The sequence below is a fragment of the Hemicordylus capensis genome, chromosome 5 (genome assembly GCF_027244095.1).
Source record: "Hemicordylus capensis ecotype Gifberg chromosome 5, rHemCap1.1.pri, whole genome shotgun sequence".
Lineage (NCBI taxonomy): Eukaryota > Metazoa > Chordata > Lepidosauria > Squamata > Cordylidae > Hemicordylus > Hemicordylus capensis.
In genome coordinates, this window is record NC_069661.1 from 18,814,678 (window position 1) to 18,830,943 (window position 16,266).

General features: G+C 45.2%; 1 protein-coding gene across 3 annotated transcripts in view; it reads right to left on the reverse strand.

Moving 5' to 3' along the window:
- The window catches only part of HPSE (heparanase), a 37,550-nt gene extending 26,844 nt beyond the window's left edge, over window positions 1-10,706 (reverse strand). For all 3 annotated transcript variants that reach the window (XM_053258562.1, XM_053258561.1, XM_053258563.1), the window contains exon 1: window positions 9,853-10,706. In XM_053258562.1, the coding sequence (XP_053114537.1) occupies window positions 9,853-10,331 (479 nt within the window). In that variant the 5' untranslated portion in view covers window positions 10,332-10,706. The remainder of the gene's footprint in view (window positions 1-9,852) is intronic.
- Window positions 10,707-16,266: the final 5,560 nt, after the last annotated feature.

Consider the following 16,266-nt stretch of genomic DNA (forward strand, 5'->3'; position numbering starts at 1 on the left):
TAAAAACAGCCCTGCTGGATCAGGCCCAAGGCCCATCTAGTCCAGTATCCTGCTTCACACAGTGGCTTACCAAATTCAAGTATGACAGGTCTATCAGTGGCTACTAGTCTGGTGGCTATAGGCCATCTCCAGCCTCAGAGGCAAGATGCCTCTGAATACCAGTTGCAGGGGAGCAACAACAAGAGAGAGGGCAAGCCCTCACCTCTTGCCTGTGGGCTTCTCAGAAGCATCTCATGGGCCACTGTGGGAAACAGAATGTTGGACTAGATAGGTCCTGGGCCTGATCCATCAGGGCTGTTCTTATGTTTTTAATATAGGCAGCTACTTTGTACTGAGTCAGACTACGGATTCATTCAAATCGCAATTGAATAAATCGAAATTGAATAAATAAATAATATCGCTCAGCATTATCTACACTGACCGGCAGTGGCTTCTCCAAGGTTTTTTCAGACAGACATCTTTCGAAATCCTACCTAGAGATGCCAGGGAGTGAACCAGGGACCTTCTGCATGCAAAGCAGATGCTCTACCACTGAGCTACAACCCCAACCTCAAAGGTGGCATACATGGGTCTCCTATCTAGCCACCAGTCACCACCAAGACCGGCTTAGCTTCAGCAAGGTGGCTTTATCATGTGCCCTTAGACCACATATGCAGCTGCTTTAAGTGAGGGGGGGAAAAGACAATCAGGAGATTCCATCTTGGATCTCCTGCATCAAATGTAGTTTGGCCCTGAGCTATTTCCTTTAGCTGGAAGAGTTTAGCACCAGAGCAGGGAGGCACACAGGAGACTGACAGACTGAGGATTTGCTTCGACTTCCTTGATGCAAGTGGCTTGTGAGTCACGAGTTCACGTTTTTTGCCTCCATGCAGAAATGTCCAACTATAAATAAAGATGCCATTGAAAACCTCAATGTTCTGAAGGTTGCACCAACAATTACCAAGTAATATAAACTTGGCCTGTGTTGGCTTTAGGGCTCTTGAAGGCAAACTTGATTCTTAATGACGGATGCTGCAGTCAAACAGGTTCATAACTTATCTATTGAGGAAGTAGAGCCGCATTATATAGGCTGATTTCAGGACAACTGGAGTTTACTGGCAATTTGTGGAGGAAGACTCCAGTTTCTACTGCTTAACATTTAGCCTAACAACTGCTCTTCCAAAAATGTCTCTCCTCCTCCCCCACCCCCACCCCGCAGGGTCTTAATATGGGTTAGAGTAGAGGTGCGCCTAGGTAATTTTGGAGCCTGGACCTAAAGGCCCCCCCTGCCCCACCCCCCAGTTCCTACCGCCGCCCAATCAGCTGCAATGCACTATTTCTTTACACCAGAACATGCTCAGGGAAAGCTGGAAACAATTGTTTGTACCCTCTACTCATTACTATTGCCTGTTGCCATAAACGTTTCCTGGCAGGCTTGGGCTCTTTGTTCAAAATACATTTGGACCATTGGTCCATCTAGTTTAGTATTGTCTGCACTGACTGGCAGCAGCTTCTGCAAGATTTCAGACAGGAGTCTTTCCCAGATGGCAGGAATGGAAACTGGGACCTTCTGCATGCCAAGCAGATGCTGTAGGGGAACACCACCACCCGCAACATTAAACCCAGAATACCAACCCAGAATTGTGTAGGATTCAGGCCTGTGTCTGATTCCATTTTATTAAGAGTTCAATTAAATGCCTGAACTCAAGGTGAACTGACATCCAGGTCTCATGCCTACCTCAGATAACTGCTCTGTGAAGGAAGAGGCAATCCAGCATTGTACTGTGAAATGGGCACTCACAGAAACACAAGAGCTAGGCCTGAGCTATCAATATGCTAAAATGTAACTCACTATCAGATAATGTCTGTGGAAGAGGCCAGAGGCTGATCCCCCTTTCCTGTTGCAAGAAGTCTATGTTAATCTTTGTCAATGATTGCTCTACTATGCCCAAAGGGGATACTCAGTTGCTGTCTATAGAAATTCCACTCTAGGAAAACATCTGTAGATTTAGTCCTTGTACTAACACCTTTTAACACCTTCTGGGACCAGGCTGGGAAATCTGGGGACAAGAGAAGATGCCCATTTGCAGCTCAGAGATGCAGTAGAATGTCCCCCTCCCCAAGATAACAGCTAACAGAAGATGGGATTGAGATTACCCTGGACTGACCAAAAGACAATATTCAGAGGATAACAGGACACCTTTTGTGATCCAGTTGACTCAAATGGACATCAAAGGATGGAACCACTATAAGAAGGAGTCTCTGGACCTGGCAGATTAGCAATCTTTTGCCTACAAGCAAGACTTGCTCATGGGCAATCCAAGGGTTTGCTGCCCAAGCCACTGAGCTAGAGGCAGGAACTATTTCCAGGGAGAAGGGACTGTCTGTTTGTGACTTCTGCTGCACAGTGAGAAGTCAAGACTCCCCAGCCATGATACTCCCAAGCAACCTTTTGCCTACAAGCATACTTGCTCAAGAGCTGTCCCAGAGTTTGCTGCTAAGCCATGGGGCAATAAGCAGGACCTCTGTCCATGGACAGGAACTGTCTGTTACTTCTGCTGCGCAGTGAGAAGTCAAGACTTCCCCAGCCATGGTTCTCTGACTCTCAGCCTTGCTCTGAGCAAACTGCCTGCTTGATCATCGCTCTCAAGCTCCTGTTTCCAGCTACAGCCTATCTCCTTCAGCTGAAAGTCCCACCGCTCTCAAGCCTCTGACCCTGGTAATATGCTGCTCCACAAACCTTGGATCTCTCCATCATTTCCCCTCCTTCTCCTTTCCCCTCTTCCCTCTACTAATTCCTGATCTCCCCAAACCATGCCAGTCCTCAACCTTCTTTACCCCCCCTCTGCTTTTCCCATCTATATCTGAATTATATTAGGCTCTAGGAAGATTTAACACACACATATGTTAGTTAGGAACACTGGGTGAATGTTGCTGCTGGCTAGGGTTGACAATATTGTTAGCAATACTGATAGATTGTTCTGTTTTCTGCTCAGTTAGATTGATGTTGTTATTCTTTTATACTCAATAAAGCCCATTGAATCATTTAGGATTGCTTTGATCTCCTTTTTTCCCTTGCGCCCAGATCCTACATGGTCACGGTATAAAAGAGCTGGTCATTTTGTGACACTGATTAAACAGACCTAGTTTTGTATGCTACCTCATAAGCATATTTAGTATACAAATCAGGCCTGGTTCACAACAGTGCTCTACCACTGAGCTATGGCCCCATCCCCCAATCAGACCTGATCTGTTCAATCAACTCCATAATTTGATAATACGTTCTTGAATACCTTGTGTATATTGTATGGCAGTAACTGTCTATAAGGTGACTGGTTTGTGAATTGGTAGTGCCTCTGTTGTATCAGTGATGTAGTATGTTCAGAGGTGCACTTTGGTAATTTTGGAGCCTGGACCTAAAGGCCTTTTGGGGGGCCCCCTACTGCCCCTGCCGCTGCCAACAGATAAGCTGCAATGCATTATTATTTACACCAGAACATATTCAGGGAAAGCTGGAAAGTCTTGTGTGTGTGTGTGTGTGTGATGATATTCTGAATAAGATATTTCTCACTGACTTGCAGAGAGATACTACATTTTGCATGGACAATCTTGCCACTTAAATTAGTGGACCACTTAGCATTTGGCGCCACCCCCGCGCCTCCAAATCAGCCACTTCTGCCCAGAAGTCCAGGCCAAAGAGCGCTACTGAGTTCACTGATTTTTAATAAAAAGAAACTTGTCAAAAAAAACAAAACCCCACACCCTCCCGCAAAACCAAAACCAAAACCAAAAAAGCACCTTGCCCCGTGAGACTTCCTCAACTCACTCTCAGAGTGTGAGAGTTGCCTCGGAATGTCCTAGCCTGCCTGAGAGAACAGCAAATGTCCCAGAGTGGTCCTCCCAGCGAAAGTGTTTGTATCAGTTAAAGGGCAAAAGGCAGCAGCTCATCCGCCACTTCCCCATTGGAGCTGATAAAAGCATTAGGCTTTTAGTTGCTGGTTAGCTTCTCTTTGCTCATGAAGGCGAGGCTCAAAGGGCAGCGCAAAATAACGGCTGAGCATATTGACATCCATTAAGCACTTTTAGGGAGCTAAGGGAGGAGAAATGGTGCTGAGGGAGGGGGATAGATAGAATAGGTTTATAGATCAATTGCATACACATCATCACTGTGGAGGTGTGCTATACGGCATTTTATTTGGCACCCTTAAAATACAAACTTTCCTTTTTTAAAAAAAGCTAGTACTCATGATTGTGATGGGGAGTCTAATCATTCCTGAATTAGTCAACCGAGTAAGCCTTTCAGACAGTGCCCAGTCAATCTAACCTCACGCAGCTCTCAGCCTCTCTCAAGGATACTACAAGGCTGTGCATATGCTGCACTAAAAAGAGACGAGAAGTTCTGGTAAAAACTAATTTGCCTACTTCTCTTACACTATATTGTTATTGATGGTTACCATCTTCAAATTCATGCATTTTTTGTTGTTCAACACCAAATGCAATATGCAGGGTTCAGCAAAACAGTAGTTGCCAGAGTTTCAGCTGTAAGAACAGGGTCCACCACGGGTGGTGGTGGAGGGTGGCAATGAGATAAGGACATCATCATAGGAACATAGGAAGCTGCCATATACTGAGTCAGACCCTTGGTCCATCTAGCTCAGTATTGTCTGCACAGACTGGCAGTGGCTTCTCCAAGGCTGCAGGCAGGGCTCTCTCTCAGCCCTCTCTTGGAGATACCAGGGGGAAAAACTTAGAGCCTAGATGATCTTCCCAGAGCGGCTCCATCCCCTAAGGAGAATATCTTGCAGTGCTCACACATCAAGTCTCCCATTCATATATAACCAGGGCAGACCCTGCTTAGCTAAGGGGACAAGTCATGCTTGCGACCACAAGACCAGCTTAAAAGATGCCATTTAAATATCCCTAGGGGGCACTAAATTTGATCCAAATTGGTCCAGGAATTGCAAAGTTGTTAGGAGGGAACACACACACACAGCTGCCATCTTGAAATGGGTTCTGGAATTCATCAAGTTTTAATGTCCTCTATAATCTTAACATGTATACCAAGTTTGGCACAAATCGGTTCAACAGGTCACAAGTTAGCTCATTTCCAACTCAGAAATTCACGGGATGAAGCTGAGATTTGCTGGGTGATGAATTCTGTTGCCAATGTCAGACACAGTGCTTGTGTGGAATACTCACACCCTGTCCCGCCTATTTCTATTTGTGTGGAATACCTATTTGCTACATATGCCCTTTAAAACAGGGCTACACAACTTCAACCCACCAGCTATTTTTGGACTACAACTCCCATCATCCCCAGCCACAGTGGCCAATAGTCAGGGATTATGGAAGTTGTCCAACACCTTCAAGAGGGTCAAAGTTGTGCAGCACTGTTTTAAAAGATATATACAGAAAGCAGACATAATCTGCTCCCCAGATTCAGATTAAGTAAGGAGCCAGCATGGTGTAGTGGTTAGAGTGCTGGACTAGGACTGGGAAGACCTGAGTTCAAATCCCCATTCAGCCATGATACTTGCTGGGTGACTCTGGGCCAGTCATTTCTCTCTCAGCCGAACCTACTTCACAGGGTTGTTGTGAAGAGAAACCTAAGTATGTGGTACACCCCTCTGGGCTCCTTGGAGGAAGAGCAGGATATAAAATGTAAAAAATTAAAATTAATAAGAGAAGATCTATATATGCAGCTCTAGAAGTAGACACCAGCAACAGCCACTAGAGGGATGCTGTGCTGGGGTTGGATAGGGCCAGGTGCTTTCTCCCTGCTAAATACAAGACAAACACCACTTTGAAAGGTGCCTCTTTGCTCAATTAGCAGGGAAGCACAAATGCACTGTGGAAGGGTGTGGGGAGATATTACCTAGATGTAGTTGGACTAAAGAGAAGAAATTTCTAAAAGAGCACGAAATATGGTTTGTTGGCATTTTCCAAGTCTGTTAACTCTTCTTCAGGGTCAGCCACATGGAAGATGGTCTTAGTTTGTGCTAGTCCCCTGCTGAGACACCTTTTAAAAGTGGTGATTCTCTTTATTGAGCAGGGGGAGAGCAACTGGCCCTATCTATCCCCAGCACAGTATCCCTCCAGTGGCTGTTGCTCTCTCAGATTTCTTTTTAAGATTGTGAGCCTTTTGGGGACAGGGAGCCATTTTATTTATTTATTTTTTATCTACGTAAACCACTTTGGGACCTTTTGTTGGAAAGCGGTATGCAAATATTTGTTGTATTCATAGTGGAGTTGTGCTGGCCCCTTGGGGAACTTCTGTAGCCTAGTGGTCAAACATGTGCTTTGCATGCAGAAGGCTCCAGGATCAGTTCCTAGTAGTGCTGAGAAAGACTCCCTTCTTTGAAAACATAGCCACCCGCTGCTAGTCAGCGCTGACAGTCCTGAGGTGGATGGACCAATGGTTAAAGATGGTTAAAGACAGCTTTATAAAGTAAACAAGCTGCCAAAGATGGCTGGAACCTCACAGGGAACAATTAGGAACATAGGAACATAGGAAGCTGCCATATACTGAGTCAGACCATTGGATATTCCCCTCAGGGGATGGAGCCACTCTGGGAAGAGCAGAAGGTTCCAAGTTCCCTCCATTGCAGCATCTCCAAGATAGGGCTGAGAGAGATTCCTGCCTGCAACCTTGGAGAAGCTGCTGCCAATCTGTGAAGACAATACTGAGCTAGACAGACCAATGGTCTGACTCAGTATATGGCAGCTTCCTATGTTCCTATGTCTATCTAGCTCAGTATTGTCTTCACAGACTGGCAGGCAGGAATCTCTCTCAGCCCTATCTTGGAGAAGCCAGGGAGGAAACTTGGAACTTTCTGCTCTTCCCAGAGCGGCTCCATCCCCTGAGGGGAATATCTTACAGTGCTCACACTTCTAGTTCCCCTTTCATATACAACCAGGGCAAACCCTGCTTAGCTAAGTGGACAAGTCATGCTTGCTACCACAAGACCAGCCATTACTTGGTTGGCATATGATAAAACCTCTCTGGAGTTGTTTTTTAAAGTGGTGCAATGTAGTGGCTACACACAGAGGAAAGAAATGTGAGTTATGTTGGCTGCTTGGAAAACAGGATTCCTAAGTCATATCTCATGTGCCAAAAGCACCAGGAGGGAATGACAGGAAATGGCAATGCAAAATATTAGCGCCAGGCAGATAACAATTAAGAGTGCTCCTTAGTCTGGCAGATGTCAGCTCCTTGCAATGGAAGTGTAACATGACAGTCCTTAATGAACACAAAGTCCTTCCAATGAAGGCGTATGGAGAGTGGGAAGGCAAAAGACATGTGCCTAATACGAGATGGACTAATTGCCATGGAACATGTTTTGGCTGTATTTTGCAGCCATAACCAAGGTTACAAGGATGTGTTTCCCCCTTTACTGCACTTGTTTCAATGCATGTCCATAATATCCAACGTGGTGATTCTTTCCAACCTGTTTTCGCAGTTGCAGTGATGAGGGCTGTCGGCTCCAGATGAATTAATCCACGATAAAGCGAGAGTTCTTGTGAATTCTAGGGGTAGCTGCTTTATACCAAGACTAGCATTGTTTCTACAGTAGATGGTCCTCCAGGATTTCAAGCAGAGATTGCCCTTTGCTGCTTGGAGCTGTTCCAAACGGCAATTGAACGCAGCATCGCTACACTTGGGTAGAGTTCACACGAGGGGACCATTTATCTTTTTAAATGATAAACGAGGGGGTTATCTTTTTAACGAAAGGCGGTATATAAATGCAAAAAAAATAAAATAAAATAAAAAATTACAGTGATGTCAGGGACAGCGACCGAAGGTGCCATTCATACAGCCAAGGGCATTTCAGCTTTGCTTCTGACAATTTACAGTTACTGCACATTATATGCGTCCTTTAAAAGTAGCACTTTGGTGCAGTGCTCAAAACAGCTTAACTGTAGGCACTTCCTGCTGCAGTAAAGCCACCATCTGGGAAAGCCCCTGGAGACTGGGGGTGTGCACAAAATCGGTTTGCCTGGTTTGGTTCGAGACCAACCGGACACGAACAGAAATGGGCATGTTTCTGGCGAAAGCATCTGGGAAAGCTCCTGGAGATTGGGAGTGTGCACAAAATTGGTTTGCTTGGTTCGGTTCAAGTCCGAACCGGACTCGAACAGAAACTGGCATGTTCAGTTTTGTGAACCCCTGAACACCCCACCCTCCCAGCTCGGCTCAAATTTGAGCTGGTTCAGGGGTTTAACTTTTTTTAAAAAAATAAAAAAATTAAGGATTCACTGCTTCCAGGAGACACTGCCACGGCTGCGAGGCTGTGTGTCTCCAGCAGCCCCACTTCCGGCCTCGAAACAGCCTGGGGTGGTTTCCAGCCCGTTCTGGGCCTCTGTGTACTGGCGGCAACCTCGGTCATGCAAGTGGCTATTGTGCATTTGCCGTGTCCTCCAAAATGGCCAACACCCATACACAGAGACCCAGAACAGGCAGAAAACCACCCAAACCAGACAGTTTTGAGACCTAGGGGAGGCCAGTGGGAGAAGGGGGAACTGTGGGAGCCCCCACAATGGCCACAACAGTGCCCCCTAGAAGCGGTGAGTCCTTAATTTAAAAAAATGTTAGAAGCCTCAAACTAGCTGGAGTAGAACCGACTCGCGGTCAAGCTGGTTCGCACATCTCTACTGGAGATGCCAGGGGCTGAACTAGAGACCTTCTGCTTACAAAGCAGATGCTCTTCTACTGAGCTGCAATCCTTCTCCTGTACGACAAGTTGGACTGGATCCAGATCACCCAGTGAGTTTCATAGCTGAATGGGGATTTGAACCTTCATCTCCCAAGTCCTAGTCTGACACTCTAACCACTACACCACACTGGCTCTTTAGAAATGTACACTGGGGACAAAACTACATGTTACGCTAAACACATCATTGGCACTGATATGCTTATTTGTTTACTAAATAACAACTGGGCACAGGACATAAGCCAGATCAGTGGGATCAAGGCCTAAGAGGAGGAGGGCTTCAACCCTTGGCCACTGGTATGGTCCCAATTTGGATTAAGGGGTTCATGGCCTAAAGGGGGGAGGGGTTTCAATCCTTGGCCCCTGGTATGGTCCCAATTTTGATCAGGCCCCTCTACCATAGCTGCCTATTTGCCTTGGGCAAGGAGGCTCCCATTGACTTCCCCCAAGAAATCACAGTGAGCCTTCTTCACCCCATATTCCACTGAAATTAGGAAGATGAACTTCAGGAGCAGGAAGCAAAATTTCCTAGAAGTCTTGAACGCCAGCCCCTGAGCAAAGAAATTAAGAAAGTGACACAACTCCTCTCCAAGTGGAAAGCAGAAATGCAGACAGAGGAAAAGCTTGAAACTCATCACTTAATTTTGGAGGAGCAACTTTGGAGATGGAGAGAGGAAAACTGTTTTGGGGATTGAAGATAAGGCTTATTAAGTTTGTTGGTGGAGAGTTCAGTAAAAGGGGGGGGGCTCCTCAAATACTTGGGGGGGGATCTGCATCACTGGTGAGAAGTTTCAGCTAACAGCACAGCAAGTTTAGGGCTTCAGCTGCGATTCTCTTCCTCCCTCAAACAAAAAACAAAACAATGAAATCTAGAGAAAAAGTAAATAGCATTCTATTCAGGACTATCAGCCAGGCCCCCCCCCTCCCGCCCCCTGGCTTCTGAGAGAGCTACTAGCTCTTTTACGAGGTGCCCGCCAGGCTGCCGTTTAACAGGTGCAGCTCCCCAGTGCAGCGAACAGGAGCTTTGCCAGTTGGGTGCCTGCCTGTCCCGCGGCTGTTGAAGGCACAGGAGCCTCACAGGCGAGGTGTGGAAAAAACCTCTCCTGGCTAAGAGTCCGCGAAGCGCTGGAATGGAGAGACGGCTGGGTTCCTTAATACTTACCCGAGAAAGGTGATGTATCTGGGATCTGTGGCCAGGTTGGCATCGAGGGTGAGAGACAGGAAAGCCGGGCTGACTTCCCGCACCGGCTGGCCTTGCAGCTGGAGGCTCAGCACTGCCCCATCGGCTGGGGGAAGCTCAGCCAAGAAGCCGCCTCCGGTCAGCAGCGCCCAGCAGAAGATTCCCGGCAGCGGCATCCTTGGGGGAGACGCGGCCGGCTTTGGGAGACTGGCACAGCGCTCCTGCAGGCGGCTTCTGCCTTCGCTTGCCTCTGGGGGCCGGAGGAGGAAGAGGAGGGAGCGCCCATTTCTTCGCCCAGAGCTCTGCCCTGCCCTGCCTCCTGCGACGAGCGCGCACAAAGCGAAAACGCCGCCACCCACCGCGGCTGCCGCTTGGCTCACCCCGGCAGGCGCGCAAGGCGGGCACATGGCAGGCCAGCCGGGGACCCCCATCCGGCGGGGAGGGCCCGGGGGAGTTCCCATAGTCAGCGGCGCCTCTGCCGGCCAAGGTGCGGCTGGCTAGGAAGAAAACAACAGCCCCAAGGAGAGAGGCACACAGAGCAGGCAGGACTGCTGCCAACTCGGGCTGGAGATATTCCTGGAAATGTTTTCCCCATGATCCCTCCCCCGGCAATTAAGCCACTCAAATTGCTTTTCAGTAGGCTCCGAGAATGATGCCGGTTCCGGGAGAAAACTCAAATCAACCCCGCGAGGGATCGCGATCCTAAGGACCCGTACACGCTCGCCGCGGGACTCCTGCCTGGCAGGCTCAGCTGCAGAATAATAGACCGGATAGTAACAGAAGAGAACTCGCCCTCGACGGCCTCCGACCGGGCACCTACCAGGCGCGTCGTCGAGTCTAACCGCTTTGTATCTGAGCCAGTACGTGACTCGTGTTAGAGGTATGCACGATCATCCACAAGAGACACACAGACCCCAAGAAGTTACAATCAGAATACTTTGTACCTGCAAACCATAGTGGATTATTTTTTTTTAAGATTGCATGGTGTGTGTGTGTAACCAGGAAACCAGCATCTTGTTTATTTGGTATCAAATTAATTTGCACATTCCTTCATTTGGTTTTTATTTTGTCATAAGCAAGGATGGCTGAAGAGAACAAAAGATGGAATGAATGGATCCATCATGGCAGTCTACAAAAGAGGCAAAAATCAAGGGGTGGAAGGGGACATAGCTTAGGCAGGCCTTCATTAATCAGAAGGATGGGTCCCCTCCAGTGTACCTAGCTTCAGCCCTTGGTTTTTATTAGAGAGTAAAACGGTTACAAATGTGGATTCCATTCTGGTTTAAATTCATCAGTATTTTTGAGCTCTCCTGTTCAGACACTCACTATAAACAAGTTGTTTTAGTAAGAACTAATCAGCCTACTTTCCTTTCGCTGTCTCAACTGGACTAAATTTGGTTCAAATCAAGGTCCACTAGTTTAGTTAGTTCGCTTGTACCGCAAATGTTCATTCATCCACCATCTCATCTTGGATTGGGGTGGATGACATCATCACAAACACCATTGAGGTGTCCCTATGTGTCCCTACAGCTGCTGCAAATTTGGTTCAAATCGGTTAAGCAGTTCACAAGTTAGTCCACTTGCGCCTCAAATGTTTACACATCCACCATCTTGAATCGGCATGGATGATATCATCACAGGCTATGCCACTGAGGTGTCCCTAAGTGTTAATCACTGCAACTGTACCTAATTTGGTTTAAATTGGTTAGACAGTCCATGAATTAGCCCGCTTGTGCCTCAGATGTTTACGCAGCTGCCATCATGAATTGGAGTGGATGACATCATCACACACTACACCATTTGGGGCATCCCTATGTGTCCCTACAGCTGTAGCAAATTTGGTTCAAATCAGTTAAGCAGTTCACAACACTTGTGCCTCAAATGTTTACACGTCTGCCATCTTGGATCGGGGTGGATGACATCATCACAAACTACACCGTTGAGGTGCCCCTATGTGTCCCTGCAACTGTACCCGATTTGGTTCATATTGGTCCAGGCGTTGTGAAGTTGATAGGGGGACACACACACACAGAAAGCCGGGTGATCTCATAAGCCTACTGGAAAGTAGGCTAAAAATGGTTTAGGAAAGTCATCTAGGTACATTCAATGCACAATATAATCAAACTCTTTTGCTTACGCTGTCAGACTATAAAATACACAGTTTAACCTGAGAAAAGTATATTTTTTTCAACTGTTTATTTATGACGTTTTAAAAAGGTTTAACAAATAAAATACATACAAGCATAATAAAAACCAGAAGATAAAACATTAATAATACAATTGAAAACTAAATTATTGTACTAGTCATTTTGAACTGATTGTCATTTTTGTGTTTAGAGGTTGTGTGTAGGGGTTGGTTTCCAAGGCAATTAAGGGATTTTAGATTAGGATTCAGTTCTGGTTCACTGAAAAAAAACCCTCTGGACCAGGGCTTGGGTTCAGGCTAAGTTCTATCTTGGGAAATATGCTCTTGTGGTAGCAAGCATGAATTGTCTCTTTGCTAAGCAGGGTCCACCCTGGTTTGCATTTGAATGGGAGAGCTGCTTGTTTCCCTGTAAAAGGATGAAACACACTTAGTTTTTTTGAGGTGAGAAAATATCTCTCAGGATTAACAAGGATGAAATTAGGAGAATATTATATCTACCACTCTCCAGATCAAAGCAGACAAGAGGAAAGCAGGCAGCAATTCACAAATAAAGAGCTTATTTATTTATTTGTTTGTTTGTTTGTTTGAAATATTTACACCTCACTCCTCCAGTGCAGTACTGCTCGGGGCGGCTCACAACAGTAAGATAGACACAAGATACAATAAAAGTAATAAAATAAAATTAAACAAAAAAGTTTTCAGATTAAAAACCACAATCATTATTATGTTCAAATTAAAGGTTATTTTAAAAGCTAAAAATTGAAAATAACAAAAAGCTAAAGAACCTACCAGATATAACAAAAAAAATGGAGCATTAAAAAACCTCCTTAAAAAGGTGCATTTTAAGATGCTTTTTAAAAAATCCTGAGGCTGAGAGCATGGCGAAGCTCTTCAGGGAGGGCGTTCCAAAGCCGAGGGGCCACAACCGAAAAGGTTTTAGGAAGGGCCCAAGTTTGTAAGCTCCTCTGGTCAAGATGACAGAGCATCTTGTGAGGGGCAAAAACTGAAATGGATCTGGGGATGTGAATTATATATAACTTGATATTATACAGGATCAGAATTGTAATTATCTAGTGTTTTTCACTTATATAAAACATGATCATATTATCTAGCCAGGCAGCATTTGAAAGAGCAATGGAAGAAGATATATTACTTTAAAACCATTCCTCATAAAGCATTTTATGCATTATATATTCTAAGAAGTGTTTTCCATTTTTCTGTCTCTGGCCTGGCAGGCAGCTTCCACCCCACCCCCCCACCCTCACCCCCAATATTCACATTTGTATCCAGAGTAGTCTAATAAATGGCAATGGGCTTTGACTTTAAATGAAGTTCAAATTTAGCCATGAATGAACTGAGTAGCTTTGGCTAAAGTAATGCGTCTCTTTATCCTCCCTTCTCAAAACAGGAGTAATGTTGACTTTATTTCAAATTACTTCTGTATTAAAGGATTAATGACAACTATTGCTAAATATTATGGGGGGAAACCCCTATGAATTTTGGGAGAACCCTTATTTCAGTGGCAGAAGCATATGCTTTACATCCCCAGGTTCAATCCCCAGCATCACCCAGTTAAAAGATTTGTAGTAGCAGAGCTGGGCATGACCTCTGCTGAAGTTTCTGAAATTTTGCTGCAGGTCAAAGTAGGAAGTGGCGCCTGGGTAAAGGGAATGCAGCACAGGCAATTTCTTATATCCTTGCTATCATAAAAACTAATTGTGTATATTAACACAGAACATCCCTATTTAGGCTCCTTAGTACATAATTTGGGTTTTTAGCACAACAGTGTGGATCTCAGGAATCTGAAAAAGTTACTGCTGTCAAAATGTGAAGGCTAGCATTTATAGCACATGATGCAAAAATTTCAATTTCAAGAGATCTTATGATACTAACATGCCTGCTATTGTGAAATGAGCTCCACTCTCAAATTAGGTCTAATATTTTCTAACAGCAGCACACAGTCAACATAATACAGGAAGTTGCTCTTCACAAAGCAGTATCAGTTTTTATTTACTCTTCTGGGTTGCTTGCAGGAGTTTGACAAAGAGCAACCTGCAAATGATTCAGCAGTTAGCTCACAGCCAGCCTCCACCTTAAACAGGTTTTTCCACTGTTGACCAGTCATAGATGCAAGTGATCCAAAGTGACCTAGTAGACTGAGCTGACACACACTGTTGAAACGGAGCTTCCTTTCAATACTCTTCTTTCTTTCAGAACACCTTAAGGCAAAAACTTTCATTCTAACTTAACAGGAAGTCCCACTGTACGTGGAACAAACCCAGCCACTCCAAGATGTAAATTTCAACCAGAGGCGTAACTAGGGAAAACGGCGCCCGGGGCAAGCACTGAAATTTCCCGCCCCCCCCCCCGGCCGCGCGCCCCTCGCTCCCCCCGGAAATATGGAAATGTGTCACAGCCATAGTCAAATGTGGGTTGTGGGCTGCATCCGTGCAAGTATACTGGGAAAGGAAAAAGGAAACATGAGGCAACAAGGCTCTTTAGATATATATATTTTAAAGAAATGTCTTGCACACCAACAGCCTAAGTTTGCAGTCCTCATGGCCAGAAAATAAATGCTTTTAAACATAGTAATAGGTTTTGTGTCCCAAAATGGAAAAGACAAGACAGGTATTCAGAGGCGTAACTAGCGAAAATGGCGCCTAGGGCAAGCACTGAAATTGCACCACTGTCCAAGCAGGAATGATGGGACTTGTAGTCAGCAATATCTGGAAATCCCCGTTAAAAGGAACACTGTACCATCTAGACATGGTTGTTGATCAAAACCTGAAAACATGAGCCATCTCTGTAAAAGACTTAGAACAACAGTCAGGAGTTATGCGAGGATTCCAAGTGTCATTTTCTCTGTCTTCTCTCATTCTTTAAAAAACATGACTTTGTCCTAGAGGATCACCTGCCCAAATAGCCACTAGCAAAATAGGGGAAGAAGAAGGTGGTGGGGTGTGTGTGTGTCTATAAACCAGTGAATGATTCCTGCCAGCCTTTGTCTTATGATGACTGTTGGCTCATGATGGGGTATATGTGCATTTACCACACTAGTGCTTACTTTGACACCAAGAGGGAGGAGGATACATTAGTTTGCCACACTAGACAGAGGAATTTGCAACAGGAGCAGATAGCCAAGTTCTGCCAGGGCCATAACCAGCCCCTGCCAAACTAAGAAATCATTGTAATTTTCCCCTTCCTGTCACAAGCAGTGTGCTGTTCTTTTATGATTGACTCTAACTCTCAGATATCCCAGTCATGGATGGAAAATTCAGGGTCAATTTACAAGAGACACATTTTCTACATGGAAGTTTCTTCTGTGCAGGTGCCGTGCAGAAACCCATGTGTAGTGATCAATACATATGTAACTATTCCACCAGGGGCATAGCAAGGTTGGAATGGGTCCAGAGACAGGATTTCAAAATGGGCCCCCAGCCCCTCAAAGTCCAGGGCCTCCACACACCCCAGGCCCCCAAGGATTTAAATCTGATATTTCAAAATAAGTATGCTACCTGGAAATACATTTCACTGAATACACGCATGCACACTTCACAGTATATAGTGATATACACTGAGTACTATATATTTGTGCTATTTTTAATGCCTAGAACACACTAGCAATGCTAATTATTAAAATGGACCCCTTGCTGCAGATTAGCAAATGATACTTTCAACCATGCAGGGTGAGCCTATGTTTGTTTTCTCAGAATTCTGAACAAATTCAGTCAAGTTTGATTCCAGGAGTCTTTTCACACCAGGCTTTTAAAGCCCTTTAACACACATCTCCTCTGCAATAGAGGTGCTGCATTCACATGTTGGCCAGATTTACCCTGAAGTCCCTGCAAGTTATTGGGGAGCAGTTCACACACAAGAAAAATAAAATAAAATAAAATAAAATCACAACACATGCTTCACAGTTCTCACTCAGACCTTCTGGATTGCAAAACAACTTGAACATAAGTGCATTTATGAATGAATGAATGAATGAAAATAAAATATACTTGTTCCAGAAGTGTTTGTAATTTTCTGACATGAAACAAGCCACCTATAGGCCTTTTTAGATAGTTTTTGTTTTTAAAGCCAGCACATTTTCCAGTCTGTTTTAAATTAAATATTCAGAGACTTCTCAGTCTCGCCCCACCCCCCCATATAAAAGCCCTATGGCAAGCAGATCCCTATATATGGGGGTAACCACAAAAAGGAATTCACAGCCTACCTAGCAATAGCTGTTCTGGATGGTCTGGTCT